The following is a 23,443-nucleotide window of genomic DNA, read 5'->3' on the forward strand; positions in this document are numbered from 1 at the left end:
TCACAGGAATGTATCATAATGCTGGATCCTCTCCTCCATCTCCTGCACACACAAATAGAGACGCCGCTTAGTCTCCCGCCAGCGCAGCAAAACGCGGCTTCGATATAGTGCCTGAAAACTTCTCACAGCAAACAACATCCTTCACCGTGATGAATTATATTAAACGAAGCAGAGCTGCGGTGGAATGAGTCAGGAGGTTCCCCCCGAAAAAAAAATAAAGGAAGAGAAAAGCAACAGAGTCTGACACGGACTAAATCTGAACAGAGCCGGCCGGAGGAACGGAGATGGATGTTAACCGGCATAAGATCGTGATTAATGCCTGGGTGGTGCTACCCTGTGTGTGTGTGTGTGTGTGTGTGTGTGTGTGTGTTCAGTCATCGGAATAGCTGAGTCAGTGCGACAGAAGCTCCTACCAATTTCAACATCTACAACAAAACTTGGGAGCTATCAATTTCACAGCAAACCTGCACTTCTCAAGAGAAGTGAACTTTCCAGAGAGGCTTTGTCGTTCTTCGCCGAGTTCTCACATTAGCGCAGTAAAAGTGTAATTACACAAATAGCGGCACTTAATTATCAGCTATTAACCTAAACTGTCTTGTGAGCCAATAGGCGCTAATGAGAAACTATTCGTGATGCATACGTTCTTTCTAACAGTAGCATCCCTTTTAAGCAGAGCTCAGACACTAATATAATTAAAACCGACATCATAGACAGTTCAGTGAATATTTGATTAGAAGTGACCCAAGCCTAACTTGGGCTGTTTTTCTTAGTATTGACCTTCTAAATGTACCAGAAATCTGGAAATCTTAAGCTGGACTTGAATTCAACGCATCACGTTTTAGACAGGGTATTTTAGAAAATAAACGTTTCTTGACAAACTAATAATAATAGATGTTTTATCTTTGGTGATTTAAGAAGCAAGACGTCATTTTCTATTTAGGATTAATTTTTTCCACAGATGGAAAAAACTGACGGAAAACAATTTTATGAGTTGTCCCGAGGGCGATGGTGTCGTCTCGGTACCGACCCACAGCAGATTCAGAAAGATGAAAGCTAAAGGCTGCTTTCTGTTCTACAAAGCCTACTGCCAGTGGGGGTGGGGGCAACTTCTGAGATGCCTGTCTGATGACGGGGTTTTGTCTGTATGTGATTTAACACTGGTACAAAAATCTCTTCTGCATGGATTAGAACAAGACCGTTAAATCAGTGAATGGACCTAAAAATGCAATGTGTTAAAGAACATTTATGTGACTGATGCTGCCTTTGAGTGACAAGTAAATGAAAAAAAAGAAGTATTTTTAATAACCCGGAGGTCAGAAGCTACTGCAGCAAACGTGCAAATAAGCAGAGACATAACAACCCTTATTAAGATCAACTCTGTTGAGCAGGGCCATGTGTCTCTGGTACCAATCAGATTCATATAAAAGGTCAAAGGCCCTCATAAAGTATTAAATTGCAGTCGGAGACAAGCAAAATGAAATATTAGGCCCTGGGCAATATGAATGCCAATTTGTGCACGGAAATATAGTTGGCATGTTATTGTGTACAGAGCAGTGATGCCCCCCCCCCCCTGCCTTTAACTGGAATCAGGGTGCAGCCCACTCCATCTGCTGAAAGGTCATCCTTTCAGGAAGGCTCAGTTAAGCCAGACTCTAAATAAGGGAGGGAGTAAAGGGGTGAAATATATGGACACGGTTGGCTTCACTCATCTTTCCAGCATGGACACAAACCCCTCACACTGGAACAGAGCGCGATATTAAGTGGAATTGGTTTCAGCGATCATATGGATATGCAGCTTTGCACACGAGTGGCACATCTCTGCATGCCCGAGGGAGGCACGAGGAGACGGCCAGCAGTGGAGCCAAGATGTGTGTGTGTTAGAAACACAGGCAAACAAAACGCGTGCCAAATGAGCTGACATTTCTGCTTCGGAAACACCAATTTAGCCTAGAAGTTTGAAATGAACCCCGACATTTCCCCAACCAGCCGGCCTGTCTACAAGCGGCGGCACCACCTGGATGACTGCTCGTTCCCTCTCTCACTTCCTGTCTCTGACATCCTGACAGCCAGTTTGGCTACCGGCACCAGGACAGCGCCATTCCTGCCCTGCTGTCTGTGCCGACAGCAGCAGCAGATGGCCAAATTGGGTTCTGAGAAAATACACAGCAGCTTCCTCATGTATGAGACACTGTCCGGTTCTGTCCAGAGCGATTAGACAATGAATATGGGTCTTTTTTTTGTCAAACCTTATTTGAATAAAGCACTTGTAATGACATGACATGACATATATATTTATTTTTTATACAGTGTGAGGCTTTACTCAGGAATTGTATTTATTGTTATTTGCAATGAATGCTCTTGGGAAATTAAAGCGCAATCTTAATGCTAATGATTGTGCAGAGCAAAATAAATGTTATTGCAGGCGTTAACATTTTTCTTCATACGTCTATAAAATAGTCTGAAACACTTTCATGTATTTTTTAACCGATTACTTCATGAATCGAATGAATGAACCGATAGATTAATTGATTACTTAATCGATAGCTGCAGCCCTACTGCATATCACTCTGAAGGATTTTGCACTGACAGCAGTTAGAGACACTTAATAAACCCCTAAACGAGCGATTCTGACCTCGAGCAGCTGCGTCTTGTCGTACTCCCGGCGGTGCTCGTAGATGCGCTGGCTGAGGAGGGAGTACAGCCGCTCCAACTGTTCCACACTGTAGCCCTCACTCTTCTGCACCGCCACCTCCAGTAGAGCCTGGGAGAATCCACAAATCAAATCATTACAAATGAAGCAGAAAGAATCACTTGCTCAAACAAACCTTGCAGACGCACAACGTGTCAGCGGCAACATCAATAAGTCTGTATAGAGAGACAATGAAACAAGCGGTTACCGAAAATGAACGAGTGAATCAGAGAGGCATATTTATTAAGGGTTGATGTCGGTGCACGGAGACGAGGCATGCGGAGGTCAGCTTTATTGAAAAGCAATTTAGATGAGAATGACAGCTAATTAAGGCTAACCATAATTAGGAGCAAATTTAAATTTCACTGCTACTTTAATTAATTAAAACATTGTGGACAGCCAAAGGTCCTTTTAATTGACCGGTCCCTCACATTTTTTTACCTCAGCTAAGGTCTGTGCGTGTTGGTGTCTATTTAACACAGAGGCTCATCAGAATGCATGGACTGAGACAGTTAGAGCGCAGTAATTAAAGTTGCAATCACTGACACAAAGCAAAAAAAAAGAGAAACCTCAACAGAAAATAAATGGTGCATAAAGGTGTGTAAGAGAGAGAGACGGTGACCATGTGTCAAACACATGAAAGCCAGCCAATGTCAAGATTAATAAGACACAGATGTTTGTCAAAGATTTTAATCAGCAAATGTCTCGGAAAGTAATTACACTAAAGCAAAAGAGAAAAAATGAGGGTAAAAAGGTTATGATCGTATTAACAATGTGCTCTGACTGATTTGTTTCAATCAGAGAAGCCGTCTTGATTAGAGTAACAGGCGAAGTCAACACAAAGATCTTCAGCCCGAGAGGCCAGAAATGCAACCGTGACAGCAGAACGTCATTCATCAGCACAAATACCTCCAACAGATTTAAAGATGCTTAATCATGAGCCGTCCTTGAGATCGACCATGATCACATCCCTCATCTGAAACATCACCCGCGTCGACACAAGATGTCTCCAGATTTTCAATGTATTAACTTTATACCATCAAGCAGCACAGACGAAGAGTCTAAGAAAGTCTCCTGGGATAATCATCAGGCCTAACAATGTCAACGGTAGTGACGGGAGACAAAGGACACGGGGAGGACTACCGGTACTCTATTTTGGTGGAGCATCACAGAACCTCATTACCACCTTCTAAAAACTATTCCGTCCCACACCCTCATTCATTATTAATCAGCATTATAAAAAAGTGACACTTGGTAGCGTTTCTGCGCCAACAAAAATAAACTAATTTCTGCTTTCTTCTCAACATTTACGGAGTCGTTATCCAAACAAATGTTAAACGTTGCATCTCCAATATAGATTTTACACACAGCCATTAAAGAAAATAGAATTGGAAACAAACATTTTCTGTGAAAAATAAAAATAGTGGTCCATCATTCTCTCAGCTCGGGATATTTATCATTTTAAACCCAATGGAGGAGATGCATGTATCTTTGAAATATTCACATTACCATAACTTAATCTTCCAGTGTGTGAAGATTTACCGGAAATATGCATTTAACATAAAAACCTCCAACTGGCAAATTGAATAACTCTGGGGCCCCTTGACAAATAAACTGGATGAAGGCGCAATACAATTGTCTCCAATACTCAGAATTCATGCATAATGAGGAGCGTCACCGCTGCCTTCGTGAAGAGCTCTCTACTGAGATGATTTTACTGGATTCTTTTTATATAGTATCTTTGGTCTAATGTCAAGAGGGCTCCGAGGTGTCCACCCAGCCATGGCATCTCATAAAAGAGAACTGAATGGAGCACATCATGGCGCGATGCCAATTGCATATACGTATAGAAAAACTTAAACGCGCATCGTTACAACCCATGTGAAATAATGCGACGCGGCTCAGAACGTGCTTTTATCGGTCTGCATTTTTCACTACATTCGCCATGTTTTTCTTTAAGTGCGTTTCGCTACTTCTCAGCCACCTTCTCTCCTTTATACTGCATCTTTACACCTACCACTTATTTCAATAATTCATACAGGATCTGCTCACGTCCTCTTCAAACCTCCCCCCCCCCCCCTTCTTGTTCGCTCTTAGCGTGTGGTTCTTCTCAGTATTTCCTCGTTCTCGCTCTCTCTTCGCATCTCCACAATTTATTCTCCTTACTGTTAGCCCTCTGATTGCAGCAGAGTAATTCCCAGCCTCTGTCTGCTTGATCGGGATCTCCAGAGCAGTGCGAGTGTGTCCGACATGGGCTCGGTGATTGAGTGAGCTCAGAGTACACAAAAGGGTAGTAATCCCCATGCGTTAAAGACTTCTACTGATATGGACCATTTAACCTCACCGCCTCTAAACTCCACGGTCCATCTTCCCTTCCCAATCACATCTTTCTCTTTACTCACATCTCTGTCAGCTCCCATGCTACTCAAGACGCCAGATGGAGCTAAAAAGGGTTTAGGTGAGAGTGGCATCAGGAAGCAAAGCAGAATAATGGTTATGTGGCAGGGGGTGCTGATTAGCAGCCCAGGACCGCGATGGCTCGACATAACGGTGGGGGGGGGGGGGGGGGGGTAATGTCGATACAAAATTATCTCCTTTTTGAGTCCGATAAGAACAGGAATAAAAAGAAATATTAAACGGCGGTATGAAGTCAGGCTACAGGCAATGTGATGGACATATTTTGGGGTAATTAAAATGGACAGGGCAAATTGTTTGTTCAGTGTTTGGAAGAACCTAAGCACCCCCGTCTTTCCATCTAGGATTCTGTTCCAAAAATGTAACATATTTTAACAGGAGCTTTTAACAGATCAATGGATGTGTGTTTGTGTTTGTGTGCACAGTTACTCCTAGACAATGCTGTGAGAGAAAGAAAAGTTAGCATTTGTTGCTAGGCAAAAACAAGAAGTGCTGAGAACCCAGCAGTCACCGACACCAGGGACGCCATTAAGCCTTCAATGTCTGCTTTCAAGAGAACAATTCACCCACCCCCCCCTTTCATCTGGTGTTAGTTTGGCAATTTCTTAATACCAAAGACTAGCAACATAATTAACTACAAATGATTCTGGTTTGCTTGTCATTATGAACACCATGAATTTATTTTGTGACCTCGGGGTGGATGTGGCGCAAGTAGTGGATGCTGATTTTTCCGGTGGCGGGGGTGCAGAGCCACAGTGGTACATCATGTGGCTTTCAATGCAGCCCTTCTCACACAGGTAAGGCAATATAGATAGCGTATTAAGGGTCAGGAGCGATCAGGATGACATTGTCATTAAAATGAAGTGGTCATCCCTTTCCGCCGGGCATGTAAAGGTCCTGCTGGGGTCACAGGCCCATCTTGAATAGACTTTATCCTTAACATCAAAGCACTAGAAACGTCTCAGCCATCTGATCTTTGTTCATAATATGCTGAAGGAAGGGAATTTTGTTGAAGATCCATCTTAATCTACATAAAAAATACAATATATATATTCACAATAAATTATATTTCTTTAAATGCCGTATCCTGTAGCTTTTACCAGCAAAAAAAAAGAAAAAGCACCCCCTGCAAATTACTTGCAGTTATAATGGTAATGATTTCAACCCAGCGTTAGGCCTCGCACGATGCAAGGTTTCCTTGTAATGCAGTTATTGACAAAACTCCAACTGCCAGGAACATTGACGCACACACGTTTAAAAACTTGTTTCCATAATGCTACGTGCCAACCTTGGCTTTAAGCTAGGCGAGGGTTGAGTGGGATGTGAGGTGTGATTAATGTAAAAGGGCGCAAATAATCATCTGAAAGGGACTGGCAAGAGGTCAATGAAAAGCAAGCAAGAAAGAAAGAACCTGGAATGTTTATGTGAGCTCTCGACACAACTGATTCATACATGCATTGCCAAACAGCATGGCTATTTGGCATGCAATTACATGCAAATAGCAACACTGTCAGAGCCATCAGCTGGAATGAATAGAAATGAAAGAATCACTTCAAACTCCAGTCCAGCACAAATGTTAATGTCTTTTGAAATGGCATGTATGATGGCCACTTTATCGGAGGGTCCCGGTGCTCAAAATGAAGACATAAGTATAAAAACTGAAATGGGACCACTTGTATTGATAGGCTTCTATGTAAAAAGGGAACCCTGGCATGCTGTAAAGCAAAGCAACAAGCCAAAGGACTCCACACACTAACTCCTTCCGGGCAGCTGGTAAAGAAAACAGAAGGCACACAATAATCTGTGTGCTTGCTAAAATGGAGAAGTGCTGGGCAAGACTGGATTTCATGCTACTGCATTGTCATCCATCCACTTTAAGCCCATTTATGGTGAACCGTCTGATTATTAATGAAAGAAAACAGTTGTATAGGCAGTTTAGTAAGAAAAACAAGCCAAAGAACCAACGCATTCATACTGAGAAATACATTTTGATCAAGAAAACAGCAACCATCCTTTCAATAAAGCTGACAGCAACAGATTTTAATGGGGGGGGGGGGCGGATAAATCACAGAAATAACTGTGCTGTGGCTCCAAAAGGCAGAATTCAAACACTGAAATAATGAAAACACTGCCCTAAGGCTTTGAATACGGGGTCTGTTAACAAACTTATAACACTGACTGTATTTAATTCAAAAGAAATTTCAGAGCCTCTTCAGAAATAATGAGGTTCCTACCATCAATGAACGCAACTGACAGAAGAGAGGAGGAACAGCGCAACAGTCACAGCAGGCCCTAATTTACATCAGGCAGAATGCCAGTTCCAGTCCTGCCAGGAAATATCTGCTTAAATGGCGACTCTGCGCATCGGATATTCAATTTGTTCCGTAAGCTAGGGATGAAAAACAATTATTCACAGGGCCATGATCTGTTTCTTAAAGATATCCCGTCTTCCTCCCCGCTAACAAATAAACCTCCAGATTAGTTCTGTGTGTAGAGGTTCATGGGTGCAGCCAGTCGAAGCACTGAGATCAGGCCAACTAAGAGCCTGTCAATCAGTTTGAAAGACAGAGTGCAGTTTGGTAAGGCAAGATATGTGCCCCCACCAACCCCATCATGCCCAGGGGATATAAGAAATAGCTCCTAGATAATGACTTGATAGCTGGTTGTCACTTCAGAGCATGGATGAAAGAAGTAGACCCATGTTAGAACAGTTCCTTTTACATCAATTACAATGCAGAGAGTGCCCTGATCCCCCCCACCCAATCAATAAGAAGCGGCGTCGGGGGAGCCCACTGAGCCGAGGCTCCAATTTACAACTGGGGTATTAGGTGGGACCCTAGAGTGACAGTGAAAAGTACAGCGAAGCAGCTTTGCATGCTCTATGTACCTTGAACACATCCCAGCACAGGCTTTAGTGGGGCAGAAAGAAGCTCATGTTTGAGTCATTGTTTCCTTCAGATATAGCTGGAACACCACCTGTTGATTGAAATGTGAAAACCCTCTTTCTGCTGTAATTGGCTCGCTCCGTGTTCAGAAAACGGACATGCAAAAATCAAGAGTTGAAATATCAAAGGGGGGAGACAACGGAAAGACAGCAGGGCGAGTGGAAAGGAGGGATAAGCCTTAGAAGTCATCCAATGCAGAGGTGGTGGTGGTGGGGGGGGGGTCCAATTAGAGGAGAAAATAAATACTAGTAACTCATGATTGCGTTTACCCATTCTTCTTAACTGAAGTCCCATTCCACAAGACATTTTAGGCGCTTTAGGCCCCATTCAAATAATGGGAGACTTGTCATTAATCAGATACTATCTCTGCTTAACATTTGTCAAATGGATACCGCAAATAAGAGTCATACGTATTAAAGGGGAAAATGTACCAGAAGTCGTTGATGGTCAACCACTACTGGAGGATGGGGGGAGACTGGTGGCTGCTCTTCCTCTGTCCTCTCAGCAGGTCCCTTCACCTCTTCTGACACACTTTTCCTCGCCTTAGAACATCCTAGTAAAATGATTATTGATGGAAAAAGGGTTAGCAATGAGGATTAGAAAGAACAAATGCAGTGTGGTCGCGTGTTTTTCTTAACCCAAAAACTAAACTGCATATTGACTGGGGGCACATTATATGAATGAATGAATTATAAAATTCCTGAGAATGTAAAGCTTCCTTTCCTCAAATACTCAGTTCAGACCCAGTTGAAACTCAATAATAAAAACAAATTCCGACTGATAAACTACGCTGTGTTGTTAAATGATTCCCGGTAAAATGCCGTTTACTTTACTGTAATGGCAAAAGAAGAAAACGCATCTAACAGAGCCGCACAGAAAATACCTTCGTTATCTGGATCCTTTTCAGCATTTTCTGTTACAGCCCTCCAATCCTGGGGAGGGCGCTCCTGAGTTTGAGCACTCTCATTTTTGTCTTTGTGCTCATCCTGTTCAGGATTCTCGTTCAGGCCCTCGGGTGTGCTCTGAGGAGTCATTCGCTCAGCTTCATCAGCCCCCTTGAGGATCTGGGAGTCCAGACTGTCCATTGACTCGTTGCCATTTACACAGTCCGCTTGTGACAGCCGGATGCCTTCGGTATGTGCAGGCCGGGCTTCAGCATCTGAAGACTTGCATGTTTCATCCACAGGCTGGAAGTCAATCTGTTTGTCTCTGCTAATCCCATCTGCCTTCGTCTGACAGCCGTCATCAAGGTAGTTCAACTCGGTCGGTTTATCTGATTTCTCTGAATCTTCCTCTTTGGCTGGTTCCTTCTCTTTAGGTGTCGACTCTTCTTGGGCTACACAGGCATTTGGGGGTTGCGAAGGAGCTGCAACTGGGGGCTCATTGGAGCTCTCCTCCTCTGTAGAAGGGAGATGGGGATGATGGCCATTGGGTTGTGGGCCCATGGTATCACAAGATGATTCCTCATCCTGTGTCAAAAACGAGTCATTGGGCCCCGCAGCTTCCATTTCTACCTCTGGCTCCTCCTCCTCTTCTTCCGTTTCCTTCTTGTAATTCTTCTTTTTGCGGATTATGCCCCGTCCCCAAGATGGCCGTCGGCGAAACTTTCGCTTTGTATGATCTGTAAATGCAGCGAGGAAAGCAAAACAAAGACGAGGAAATGTTTTGAGATCAACAAATAAGCGCAAACCATTCACAAAACAGAACGAGCGAGAGGCAATACAAAATGACCAGATTACTTCCATTAACAGACATCTATAAAAATAATGATGTGTATTATTACGTGTATGCTATGATACTAAAACACATTGTTGTCCTCACATAGTATAATAGCGTAGCTTGCAAATTGCATTTAAATTTGGGATATTTGGCGTTCCCAGTGGCGCAAAGGCAGAGGATAACAAGACAGCGACAACAGCCGAGTTACATCATGGATGTTAGACAGCAATGACAACAGATGGTGTTTGGAGTTTTAGGAGAAGGGGACAACCAAAGCCTGCTCTTTGTGAGAGTGCTATAATAAAATGTCACAGCAACACACAAACCAAAAAAAGTCCCTGGCAGAGGAAAAAAATATAAAGTTTAAGGCCCCATAAAATGAGCTGTGTCGAGAGGAGCTCAGCTATCACAGGAGCCCGTGGTGCTACCATTTTGATGAAACATACAGTATGTCCTAAAATATGTCACTTGAAACCACACCTTTTAAATTGTTGAACAGAGTTCTCCGAAGTTTTTTATCTAACCTTTATTTAACCAGGTAAGTCAATTGAGAATTCATTCTCTTTTTCAATAATGACCTGGACCTAAGTTGTATGTTTTTGGTCGTGGGAGGAAGCTGGAGAACCCGGAGACAACCCACGCAGACACGGGGAGAACATGCGAACTCCACACAGAAAAGCCACAAGTTGGATTTGTTGCCAGTCAAACGCTTTTGACCAAGGCTCTTCTTTTCAATCTTAGTGTAATTACGCACGTTGCTCATAACTAAGAGTGAGGTACAACATGAAACCTTCGCTTCGGCATGTGCTCCCGATAGAAGGAACAGCACGCACATACAAGCATCGCATTAACTGCAAGCTATGTTTCTTGTACCGTGAAAACTGAAACAAAAGGGGGATAATTAGTTAAACAATTCCTGTTGATGAGCTCAGGCTTTCCTCTTTAGAAATGGAATTCCCCAGCGGACTGTTTTAATGACCAATCATGTATATATTGTCAGTGACAACCAGCTCAGAAGTCAAACCCGTGGGGAATGTATTACTACACTTGGTGACAGCTAACACTGCTCCATTTGAAAAAGAAAAGTCAATCTAAATTAATATGTATACTATTCCTTATTATGCATATTTTCAGGTACAACAAGCACTTGTTTTAAAACACCTACATCTTGACATTAGGGGTTTCAAAGAATACTTAAAATCTCAACCGCAGGGTACTAAAACATGACGCATGGGCTGACGTACTTGCTTTGGAAATCGGCATTTCAGTCAAAAGTACCAAGCATTGCCCTGGATGCGTATACGGAAACAAAGCAAAAACAAAATGTGCGCATTTAACAGAAAAGGTAATCAAAAACCTACAGAGATTATATCTAAAATATGTTAAAATGGTAGGAGTAGAACTGGATAGTATTCCCTGTAGAGGAAGCCTATAGAACTAAAGACTGAATGAAACAACAAGACACTTCTTCTTGTTGCCAAGGAATACTGCAGTGATTGGGAGTCTGTCCACTAGTCACCGTGCCAAAATCTGCCAGAGAGCCTCTCTCAAGTGGGCACAGGGACAGCTGGCAGAAGTAGTCTTAAGGCGGTTTAAAGCTTGAGTTTTGGGTTCCTTCTGATCTATTGGAGCTGGAAGGAGGAGATAGACTAGAGCACACACTAAGGAGCAAGTAGATGTCCAGAGATGTGAAAAGAGAACCCATGAAGGTAAAGGTGAAGATAAGACTTAAGATATGCCATTAATCTTTATCTCCGAGATAATTCTGTATGCTAGCATTACGCAAACATCTGCATCGTCGGTCAAACCAGCCCAAGCAATCCTCAATTCAGTGAAGGTCTTAATGGGGTCAGCTATCCATGATTAGGTGAGACAGAATGGTAGCGAACAGCAGGTCGTGGTCAGCTCTTAAATAATGCATGAAAATTGTCGGAGCATGAACAGCCAATCACAGAGGGGAGATATGCCTATAGGGGACATAAAGAGGTGGTGAGAAGGGAGCCAGAGCAATTTGTATTAATTAAAAGTGCCTAACCAACACAAGATTTATTAAGGGGGAGGAATATTCAAATTACCCACCATGACACACATACTGATTGTATTTATCTTCACATGGAAAAATGCCGTTTTAGTGAAAAAAAAGTAGTTTTGCAGCTAACCTATTAAAACTTATTAATATACACAATTCTCATTTGTTTAGTCCATAAGAAAATGTACATTAATCAATTTAAAAAAATCAACAATAACTCTCAAGGGGGTTAGGTGCTGGAACATTTTATTTTCGGTATCACGGACGTCTTTGTGTCTGCAAGAAGCTGTTCACAAAAAGGCCGATGTTGCCTACAGCACGCAGCAAACTTAATGAAGGCATTCCTCAGATCCAAATCAAAGCTGACATACATTACCTTATGAAAACAACAAATATATATATAGGCTAAAACTATCCATTTACAAGTTGTCCTCCAGGGGCCGTGCATTTCTCAATACTGTAGACTAAAACCTATGAAGACTAAGTGTGTGTGGTTCATCAGCAATGAAGAACACTGTCTTTGTTTGCCTCCAGATATAATGCTTAATCATGACTTCTCTATCATTCATATATAGGCGCCGAGCCAACACTGGTGCACACTGATGCTGGAAAACACGGATTCAAGGAAAATAACTTTCAGTAAAAGCACGAAAGAAATAAAAAACTTTCTTACAGATGTGTGTGCTCAAAAATGTCATTTAATTGCCATAAGGGATGTGTGTGGCAGTCAAATTGATTTGAGATTCGTATCAGTCACGGATTGAAAGTGACAGATTTTAGCTCCGAGTTGGAGCAAAAAGGAAGAATACTTACAAAAGGAATCCAAACTGAATATATCACATATTAGACTTTCAAATATTGAGCAAGGAAAATAGAGCATCAAAAATGGGCCACATGTGAAATATGAATCTGTCAGGACAATGTAAGAAGGCAATGTCACTAAGGTTTAAAGATGGTTTCAGGGTGAAGTTGAATTATAATCATTACTGAGACTATGTTCAACGTGGGATTATATAAAAGCTGTTCAGCACTTAGATGACATCCGTTGGTATAATTGTGCAAAATACATTTTAATTAAGGATTAATTAATGATGTTTCAAAGGATTTAAAATAATGACATAATGGCTGACTATTATTGCAGTACAACTTCAAAATATCCTAAAAATGCTTGATAATGACAAAAACATGTAAAGGTTTTCATGCAGACAGGCTGCTTTCCTACAAAGTAAACAAATACTTCCCTCATTGGGCTTTTTGATGCATGATTTATAAACTGCTGAAAAGGCCTGCCTTTTACCTCAATTCAACATCTACGAAACACAACCAATTTATCTGGAGATTACTAGGCTGAATTGTTGATTTGCTGCCTCTCGGGTCACTACAACAATTGGGGTTTTTGCATGCTCTTGCACACATACTGTAGAAGCCAAATGCAACCGATGGAGTGCGTTTCCTATTTTGTGCACTGTGTGGCACTGTGGCCATGTGGGGCATATAAGGCAGGGCCAATCAGACGGTGAACAGGTGTTGACCCGGAAGGGCACATAGGTTTTGACCGCTCTGGCGGGATCGCTGCACCCAGATGCTCGGGTTTATTGAATATTTTAAGTTGTTGTATTTTGTAATACATTAGTGACATTTTATTCTCTGAAACCCGCTTCTGGACTCTCCTTTGTTTTGGATACGGCGAAACCAAGACGTAGCCACAGAGCGCGTCGAACCGAGCCACGACCGGCAACACTCCAATAGCCCAGCATTGGGCTGGCTATTATACATACAGTATAGAGATGTATTCACTCACATGGCCACAGGCACAACCTGGCACCCAACTCTGCTTCTTGTCATCCTGGTTCATTGCAATCGACTGGAATTGGGAACTCAATCTTGTAAGATTAATGAAGTATTGATCTGCCCTGCTCTCATCAGTTGAGACTGATGGGGAGGAGTTTGAAGTTGAAAGTTAAGAAACTTAATTTTGACATTATGTACTCCTTTTTTTTTTCAAATCTGATTATTCTTATTCTTGAATATTTTCCCGATTCTATGCCTTCCTGGCGATTACAGCCTTTTTTCTTCTTTAATCTTAATCAGTCCACTGAGCTGTGATTAAGACAGCACAAAAGTCCCCTGCGATGACTGCTGAATATCATTTCACATCAATGGTTGCTGATGACTTCAAAGTTACATTTATTCATTTAACTTGTCTTAACAAACACAAGTATGAATATAAAAACAAGAGGCCAATCCCTTTTAAAGTTGTTATAAAGGGGTCCTCGGTGCAAACATAATATTAAACCAACTTCAAACTGTCCCACACCTCATGAACACAACAATTATTCAGTTTAACCTGTCCAGCATCCACACAGTCAGACTCACACTAACGAAAAGAACGAATCTGACTGGAAGCTGTATATTAGAACCATTTCTTGGATGGCTTCCACTGGTTTGTTTACCGAGCTACCACTAAATTGTCTGAAGAGGTTGACCACGCATCACAGGGTTAACGATTCGATCCTCACCCTTTTCCTGTCAGCGTGTCCTTGGACAAGACAATAACACAAAATTACCCCGGAGGTTAGCTGCTTCGCATCAGGGTGTGAATGAACGACTGAGCTTGTAAACGCTGTGAAACCCTTTGGATAAAAATATTAATATTCAGACTGTGGTGGTACGGATTCTTTTCTTTTTTTAACTCGAGTGAAAAGGCAATATATCATCATGGGAAGTCAGTGCTGCCACCATCTTCAACCTCCATTATGTTCCCCATCAAAAAATGATGGTCTCTTAAAAAAAGAAAAAATGCGCCTGAATTTTGCTATAAAATTGGGTCGTCTCTGGTCAGTGTTTAAATCAAATTATGTCAATTGTCTAACATCAAATACAGCAGGGCATTAACATGTTTGCGATCAGCATGCAATTCAAATCTAACATTAATTTTATATAATGCATTTATAAATCACACACAAACAAAACACAAAGCCCCATATGTCTGTGTTTAATGGACTATCTCTCTACCTCTCAGAAAAGCTCAAGGGACCAGCAACTAAAAAGGTGGCTGTCTCCCCCCCTTTATACCGGCACTATACTATATAGCCGTGAATACACTCATGGGTTAGAGAAATTGAAGACATTATTCAGTCATAGAATCTAATCTTTCCCTGTGCTTCTCCCCGGCTGCTCAGTAAATGGCCAGTGGGGGTGACAGTGCAACGTGGTGTCCTCATTTCTAAAGACGGATGTGCTCGAGTGTATCAGAAGCTCCAAGTGTGGGAGATGTCAGCCTACACGTGAGGTATGAAAGCCTTCTGGGAGGGAGGTCTGTCACCTCCAGCACAAACAAACTTCCAAACGGCCTGCGCGGTAACGGCGCAGGAAGCTCATTTAACCGGCTACAAGTTAAAACTGCGTTTGTAGAAGACCAGATACTTCCAAGGGGAATGGTGTCCAACAGCTATTGTATCACATAAATAAATACACACAGTGTTGGTGCACCCAATAGTGAAATGGATATTCACAAAATATTTTATTGTAATCCCCAATAAAGGTGTGACACATACAATTGAAGGCGCTAAATAAAGATGTGATGGTGAGCTGCTTTCCAAATGTGAATAACCACCATTCAGAGTATTGGAGTAACTTAAATCAGATAACCAGCAACAGAATCTTCAAAACACGCCCGCAATCAAATGCAAACCAAGTTACAAAGGCTGAACTTAATGAGAAACCGATAACAGTTCACTTTCAATCAACCTAAGTTCGAGTAGTGCTGAAGTCCAACGTGTACTTGGATCTTACCAACAAATCCATAAGTCTACTAACTAACAAAGCACTTAAAGATCTTGCTTGTGCAATTGCTCCAGTCAATTACAACTTATCAGAAGCGAGCAGAGAGAAGAAATGCAACCCATTAAGCTGCTTTGCGTTTACGAGCTTCTGATGTTGACTGAAATTGACTAATCGACTCCACTATGGTAAAGAAGAGTGAGACTAAAAGCCCAGGGGGGGGGGGGCTCGCATAGTTTTCTGTCATAGTACAGCCTAAATGCTGAGCTCCTCTTTCGTGTTTGAGTGAAACAGAAAAAAAAAGACAAATCCTTTATCATGAAAAGCAATGTACCAGATCAGCTTTAATTTCAGTGACAGGCCAGCCAATCCTTTGAAAATCCAAACCATCCATCTTTCCATGGAAGCATCTCAATGTGATTTGTGAAAGACAGATTTTTCAAGAGATGTTCCAAGTTGAGCCATCTGAATAGTCAGTAAATAAATAGAACATTTAGCTTGTAAACAATGAATGGAGGCTACCCAGCACAAACCTCCTTCAACGCAGCTCCGGTTTCCCCATTTGGTAGTTTCAAGAATGTAGAATTTTTTTTGAAGGATTTTTGATTCAAACTTCAAGGAGTCCTGTAATGAAACGGTGGTGACTCAGATGCTATATTATCTATATATACATTGGAAAGTTGTCCAAGAAGGAAATCTATTTCTCTATCTGCCCCTATCCACCTCAATAGTTCTTTAAAGCTAAAATCACCACCAAATCTAATAAAAAAATATTCCCTGGCTCAAATCATACTACAAAATTAAATCCAAATTCCACTTGTGATTTTTCTTTTAAAAACATCTGCTAAAAAAAACAAAGGAAAAAACAAATGCCAACGAGATGACCAGCTACACATGGAGAATGTTAGAGGCCCACTCCTTTATCCTATCCTTGCATAATCTGTACAACACAATTATTATAGCATGTGCAAAAGGAGTAAACATACAGTGTATCGTCGTCATGAGGAATTCTTAGCATTCTATCTCTTTCCGTATGGCATTAGACGGCATCCCTCACTGTCTCTCCTCCATTTCTAACATCCTCCGGCAGCACAGCTTGTCGTTATTGCACATGCACAAAGGCAATGAATAACAAGACTCAATCATTTCAGTGCAACTGTCCGAGCTTATTTGTTTCGTGGAGATATGAAGGCCATTTACAATAATAACAACAACACGACTAACTGTGTTGCAAAGGAATAGCAATTCTTTAAAGAGAATCACCCCCACAACGCCATCTAATTTGATAGGAGCGTCAATAGACAGAAATGGAAGTGTAAAGAATCACAGATATAGAGAATGAATCTGCGCAGACACAAACACTGATGTCAGCTCATCTACAACCTAAAACAATAAATGGAAGCATGAGGCATCATGGATGATTTTGCATTCATTTCACGCTTGGTGCCACAGAGGCATCCAACAGGCATCTGTGCCCACAAAATGGCAGCTTAAACTGAGCGCTTATTTGCTTGGGTTTTTTTTGCATGCTTCCAATGGATTTTATTGGAGATTGCCTGGAGGTGAGAGTGTGTAACTCAAGATATTTCTTGCCTTATACTCCAGCTGCAGCTTTGGGGAAAATCAATATCCGTTCCTAACAGTTGCCATCTCATTTCCAGGCAAGATGCTTTGTTTCTGGATGTTGACCGCTGGTTTAGTCTAATTGTTTCCCTTAGAAATATGACACTGTTCAGAGAGCATTACCGGTACGTAACACATTCAATGCCAGCTTAAAGTTGAAAAATAGGTCAAAAGTAATAACTCAAAATCTGTTATCTAATTTTAACAACCAGGCCCATAAAATGTGTGGAATAACACTACTCTAAAATCAGCTTGTCAAACATGGCCAAATCAACTGCAGACATTATTTTGATTATTACATTCACGTTTCTGTTTCTGGGGGGGTGGACAATTTGTGTCCAAGGACACAGATGCCACTGCGACTTCAAAAACAAAAATGATGCACCACAGCTCCTACTCAGAATAATAGAAACATAACAAAAGCTCATTGAAAGTCAAATGTGTCTTTAAAATATAAAATTAACAAAAAGCCAATTGAAGAAACTGATTATGAGATGCATGCTTTTGGGCCTCCTACGAAGCAAGTGTGAAATTTCCCTAAATCAGTGTTTGAGGATAAGTGACAGACCATACATTTATTAATGATCAGCTAATACAACAATAATGATGTGAACTGGCTAACTATCTGCACATCATTTGACTATAATCTTACAATAAATTGTTAAAAAAAAACAAAAAAAACAGTGTAATCCCCAGAAATAGTAGAACACAGGAATTGAAGATGATAGCTTTGACTACAACTACAATGTGTGTGCTCACGCACACACACACACACACACACACATCCATGGTATTAACCCATTTCATTGTGCACTACAGTCAGAGGCTGTGTCCTTTTCTACCAAGTAAAATCCAGGCCATCCTTTTAGGCAGCAACTACTTAACCCTGAGGTAAAAGGAAGCTTGACTGTTTGTTATGACTTTAAATATCCCATCATGGTCTTCTGATGAATTGACATTGGCAATGGGGAGAGGAGCGGGCTGTTTACTGTGGTGTGAGAAACTAGGCAGGGGAAAGGCAAAGGCACAGCAGAGTTCCATCTACATGAATACCGCCTGGTGGATGTTGCCTTGGGCATACTATTGATTAATATGGAGGACACATTATGCAGAGACTGCATCATAATGCTGTTCTCCAGCAAACTGCTCAACAGTTGAATAAGGGATAAGGAATAAAGTCAACTGTCAGTGGTAAAAACAGCAGCAGAAATTAAACTAAATAAGACCCAATGGTCTGGTTTAACTCAATTAATTTAGCTTAATTCCAATTAGTAATCCAACCTGAACAGTCAACCTACATGATAAATCACAATATCCGGAGATCTTGCAATGCAAACGACAATAAAGAATCTGCCCTATTATTTGACCTTAATCTATACTTCAATGGTTCTTTCTAGGGCATATTCCCCACTAGTCTACCACATTACATGAAAATCTGTCAAGCAGTTTCAGAACAGCTGATAAAAATACTGAAAAAAAATCCAGTTGCAAAATAATGCATGAAAACTTGTACTATGTACTGAATCATGATGTAACAGTTTTTCTCTGTTTCATGCTCAAAAGAAAAGATAACCGATCAAGTAATTTTTGTGCGAACGTGCTAATCGACACACACAAACATGAGACAGAAAGCAGAGTTGAATGAGATTGCTGACAAATTGTTTGTTTGTTTTGGCGGGGGGAGGGATTTGGAAAGAAGCTAACAATTTTAGACTTTGACATTTAAGAAAACCAAAAGAATAGACAGAATAGACAGACTTTGATATTTGGAAGAAAACAGGTCAGGTGACTTGACTGCTGAACAACGTTGTGGGTGACTCAATTATCAATGAAAGGAACACATTGGATATGAAATGGATCGTTGTGGGGGCGCACAATGAATAACAAGACTGAGGCCTTGGGTTTTCTGCTCTTCCCGGGACAAAAAAAGCGAGACAGAGACAAGGGAGGTAAAGAGAAGAACGGCAAGTAGAGAAATCATGACAGAGCTATCCATGCAGGATTAATGGAAACCACATCCTTCCTCCTTCTCGCTTGTGCATTAACACAACTGTCCTATTCCCGTCTGACCGGGTAGCTGCAGCGCCCGTCCCAGCCATTTACATCTCGACAAACGCGCTGATATATGACCATTCCTTTTAACGCCTTGGTCAAAAATATCCTCCACTTTAAAAGAGCCTTTCCTTTTACTTTGCCCACAGTTCCATTTAGCGCGCGCCATACCTGCCACCCCTCTCAATCACATTATACATGCATGCAGTTCTCAACCCTTTGCCAGACAGAAAAGAAGGGCAGGTGTAGAGCCGGACAGGTGACCCAGATAGAAACCCTGTAGAGCGACGGCTACAGAAACAACTCGTTTTCCCCTGTAAGTAAAGATCTAGGAGTTATCTTTATCCGTCCACGGTGTCCTGACCTTCTGCGGCAAAGGGTAAAGCCAACAACCCCAAACTGCCCTGGATATCCTTACCCCAATCACATCTACTGTGCTTTCATCCTGAATTTCTGTCATACAGACATGACTGACTCTGTGATCAATTAACCTAATAGCTGCCTTGTTGGGGTGCTCCAGGTGAGAACTGACTGCTGGTGTCACAACTTAATCACCTGAGTTAGCCTAATTAATTAAACCTCTGGTGGAGGCTGATAACGACTCTCCCCAGAGCATCTAAATTGGTGGTTTGCATCTGTGGCATTTGGCTTTGTAGATAAGCTGCGAGAGCTAAAAGCAGCATATATGGATTTAATGCAAGATGTTCCTCACAAAATAAAGAGGTCTGTCGTGATTAACCAATTAGCTAATAAACAAAACTATTTGGATAATTTTCTAAATTAGATTATTTTTTTTGCCCTTTCTGATATGTGAATAGTTTTTATTCGTTATATACAGCTACAAAAGCTAGCCTAATAGCTATGCAATGCTGAAGTACACTGAGATGTGAGGCTTTACGAATCACCTGTAAAATGTCTCGTGATAAAAATAAAGTATACAGACAGAAATAAAAATAGTAAACATACATTCATGAATCAAATGTTGTTTTTGTTTACAGACAGGCTGTTTGAGCTATATGGTAATTCGAGTAGCCGTGAGTGATTGTGATGTTCTGCATCACACTAGACTGTGGGTGAAATATGCATATATATATTTCCACCCATTACCCAAAAATAAATCACATCTGACTGGAGCATATCTGATTTTGCATGCATCAAATCTCCATAAATTCAGGGGGGGGGTGGGAGGAGAAAGTAAAAATAAATAAATTATGAACCTAAATTATCCTTTAATGTATACAACTTCCTCCTGGTTAACATAAACTCTAATGATTTTGATATTTCAACATGCCTCAATTCTTACAGTATTAACGGTGGCCAACAATGGCCCTCATCTCAAGATGGGACCATCTCCCAGGGAGCAGCAATGATTTGTCCACACAGTGGGGCTTCCATTAGGAGCGCTCTCATGAGGTACAGGCTCCACCTTGTGCTGGACAAAGGTACTACATATACATAAAAATGTGCAATAAACTTTGCAGCAACAAAGTATAGTATTTTATTTTTATTTTATTTATTATTTTTTTGCCTTACCTGCTTCAACCAAAGGATTGTAGCTAAACACCCCAACACATGTGCATCTTTTGTAGAATCTGCACATCTCTTAACAGCTGCTGCCTCATCTCATTCTCCTCGTTTTGCTCAGGTGGAAGCTAGAGGGCATTTTTCAGATTACATGCAAATCTATCTTACCTCAGATTTGTTTACGTAACAGCCTCATTAGTCCGCCCCCTACCCATACCTGGCCCTCCCATCACCCTTAGGCACCTGCCGTTTGCCACAGGTGGGCCTGTAATTGCTCCACGGCATGGGTACGTTCTGTGTAGTTAGAAGGGAGCGGCCCCACTAATGAGGTTGCCCCAGTGTGTTCTCCAACTGCTGAGGAATGTATGCGTTTGCATGAGCAGGCAGGTGTGTGGCACCACATACATCTGGAAGCTGTCGTAACACATCACAGCTGCTTGAAGCTGCGAAAAAAGCCACACACAGACAAAAAAACAAAAAAAAGCGTGGCAAAGTCGAAGTGTGTTTGAGTTAAAAGCCCACTTAGTGTATTATTATTTCATTCAGAACTGGACGTGTTACCACCTTGCCTTTATGAAGTTCCTCTGTATTATTTATGATGTGGACTAATGTGAGCAAAACGGCTCTGAAAAGTTGTTTAGTGGGGTCCAGAGAACACACGTATGCATGAACAAACTGTAATGATCATCAATCTTTCTTTTCACAATTTGAAGTATATACACGAGTGTGGTCTGGGGACTCACGAGTGGTGCATGGTTTGTAAGTGGCCTCTCCTTGAGTGCTGCTCTTGGTCTGCTCTTCTCCAGTCGGCTGCTTTCTGGTTCCGACAGCGTTAAGAGCTGCCGTCGGTTGAGCTGGCGTCTGGACGTCTGCAGTGAGCATTGAGGGTCAGTTACTGACAACAGAGGACACACTGTGTGTGGTGTTCACATTGCTAAATGCTGAGATATGGTGAGTTAGGTACAGCCACATCCGCACAAAAACTTACACCAGAACAGCATTTGCATTCGTCACTGCTATACAGCACGGCACGACTCGCCGTCACGCCGTGCTGATCTAATTGACAGCTTTACAGGAAAGCCTTGCCTGGAAGATGAAATATTTACACTAGTGTAGTTCCCCTTGAAGGAAGTTCACTTCTGATCCTGCAAAACTAACTTAGATATTGGGAATTGGGCCATAACTAATCTATTCCAATAACTCCTCACACACCTTTTACAGTAATCCAAAATCAGAACCTTTCTGGAAAAGCAATAACCCAAATCAAAAAGTATGATTTTGAACTAAATTTTGGGAAAATGTTATGTAAGATTTATTTACTTTTTTTCTTTTTCTTTTTTTATTTTTTTATTTTTTTTAAATCAGACCTACTACATTTAAGACCTTTATTGATGGATGTTTGAGCCTGCATGTTTCCACATATTTACAGGAAGATCTCTGAATTTTACATGTCCCCGTGCATAAAAGTGTCAACAAGGGTGTTACGGCTTTTAGATAAAACAGTAAGTGCGTCTTACGCCGCTGGCAAACATTATTTGCCATGTTTATTTCAAAGTGATTTCCTTACCCGTCTTTCTACGTGCCTCCTTGATTTCTTGACACATGCGATCGAACTCTGGGTCCAGCTCAGAAGCAAATATAGCATGGGCTGTGTCCTTTAAACTGCATGCTCTGTGCCTTATCACCTTGTCTGAGGAGAGGAGACAGTGAAACATAACACTCGTGTCATTGAACACATTTGTGGTTTTCCGAATGTGTGTGCTTATTCAAGGGCATTCAGTACTTCTAGCAGTATCTGATATATCTGATTTATCATCAAAGGGTTTGCAGGAATATAGTTTGCAGTAGATTCTGCGTGTTATTAACAACAAAAGGCAAAGAATCGATAGGAAAGTCCAACCGTGTGTCGGTGAGAAAGGGGATTGAAGCATTTTCTCAGAGTGGGAATAAAAGGATAACATTGAACTACAGTATTTAACACCAAGATGGGTACATTGAATATGCACACAGAAGAACATGGACATGCAATATGAAAACTTTTTGATATATAAAATACTATATTTTATTCGCCGCTTGCACCTTCAGAAACACTCTTCTCTTAGCATCATTAAATCGCCCCCCCTTTTTCCCCTGCTCAGGCATCCATGGAGGGAAAATACAAGTATGAGCCCAAGAGGCAGGCTAAAAGCACAGCGAGTGTAAACAGGCAGTCTCTCATTACAGCAGGCAGACGGAGAACAGTTCAGGCAGAGAGTGGTAGAGGGTCACAATCTGCCAACTTCCTCTCTCTAATTGGAGGATGGCAAGCCTAATTGCAATGGAGGCAAATTGTTTGTGTAGGTACGTGTGTGCATGCTCACTCGTATGTGTGTGCGGTATTCGTAATGAGAATGCATCCAGAATGTGTGTAAATTTGCACACAAAAATAACTAAGCGGGAAAAGGTGTCAAAGGTCAGCTGTGGTGACGAGAGCTCATCAGCACCCTCGTGAGTCTTGCATCTCCTCCCCAACGGGGCAAAAACAAGAAAGCATTAACATAAAACACTGTCCCTTATGGGTTCCATGGCCAGTTTCTCAAACAACAAAGCAGCATTTGTGACACTGGACCGTGTCGTGGAGCTCAGAGATCAGACCTTTTGACATAGTCATTATTTTTCAAGCCG

General features: G+C 41.5%; 1 protein-coding gene across 1 annotated transcript in view; it reads right to left on the minus strand.

Moving 5' to 3' along the window:
• Positions 1-23,443, minus strand: part of atad2b (ATPase family AAA domain containing 2B) — a 36,290-nt gene continuing 12,847 nt past the window's right edge. The window contains exons 23-28 of the mRNA XM_068753591.1: positions 22,347-22,469; positions 21,523-21,648; positions 8,933-9,670; positions 8,481-8,602; positions 2,633-2,761; positions 1-42 (exon numbers count right to left, since the gene is read on the minus strand). Of these exons, the coding sequence (XP_068609692.1) occupies positions 1-42; positions 2,633-2,761; positions 8,481-8,602; positions 8,933-9,670; positions 21,523-21,648; positions 22,347-22,469 (1,280 nt within the window). The remainder of the gene's footprint in view (positions 43-2,632; positions 2,762-8,480; positions 8,603-8,932; positions 9,671-21,522; positions 21,649-22,346; positions 22,470-23,443) is intronic.

The sequence above is a fragment of the Brachionichthys hirsutus genome, chromosome 20 (genome assembly GCF_040956055.1).
Source record: "Brachionichthys hirsutus isolate HB-005 chromosome 20, CSIRO-AGI_Bhir_v1, whole genome shotgun sequence".
In the NCBI taxonomy this organism is placed as follows: domain Eukaryota; kingdom Metazoa; phylum Chordata; class Actinopteri; order Lophiiformes; family Brachionichthyidae; genus Brachionichthys; species Brachionichthys hirsutus.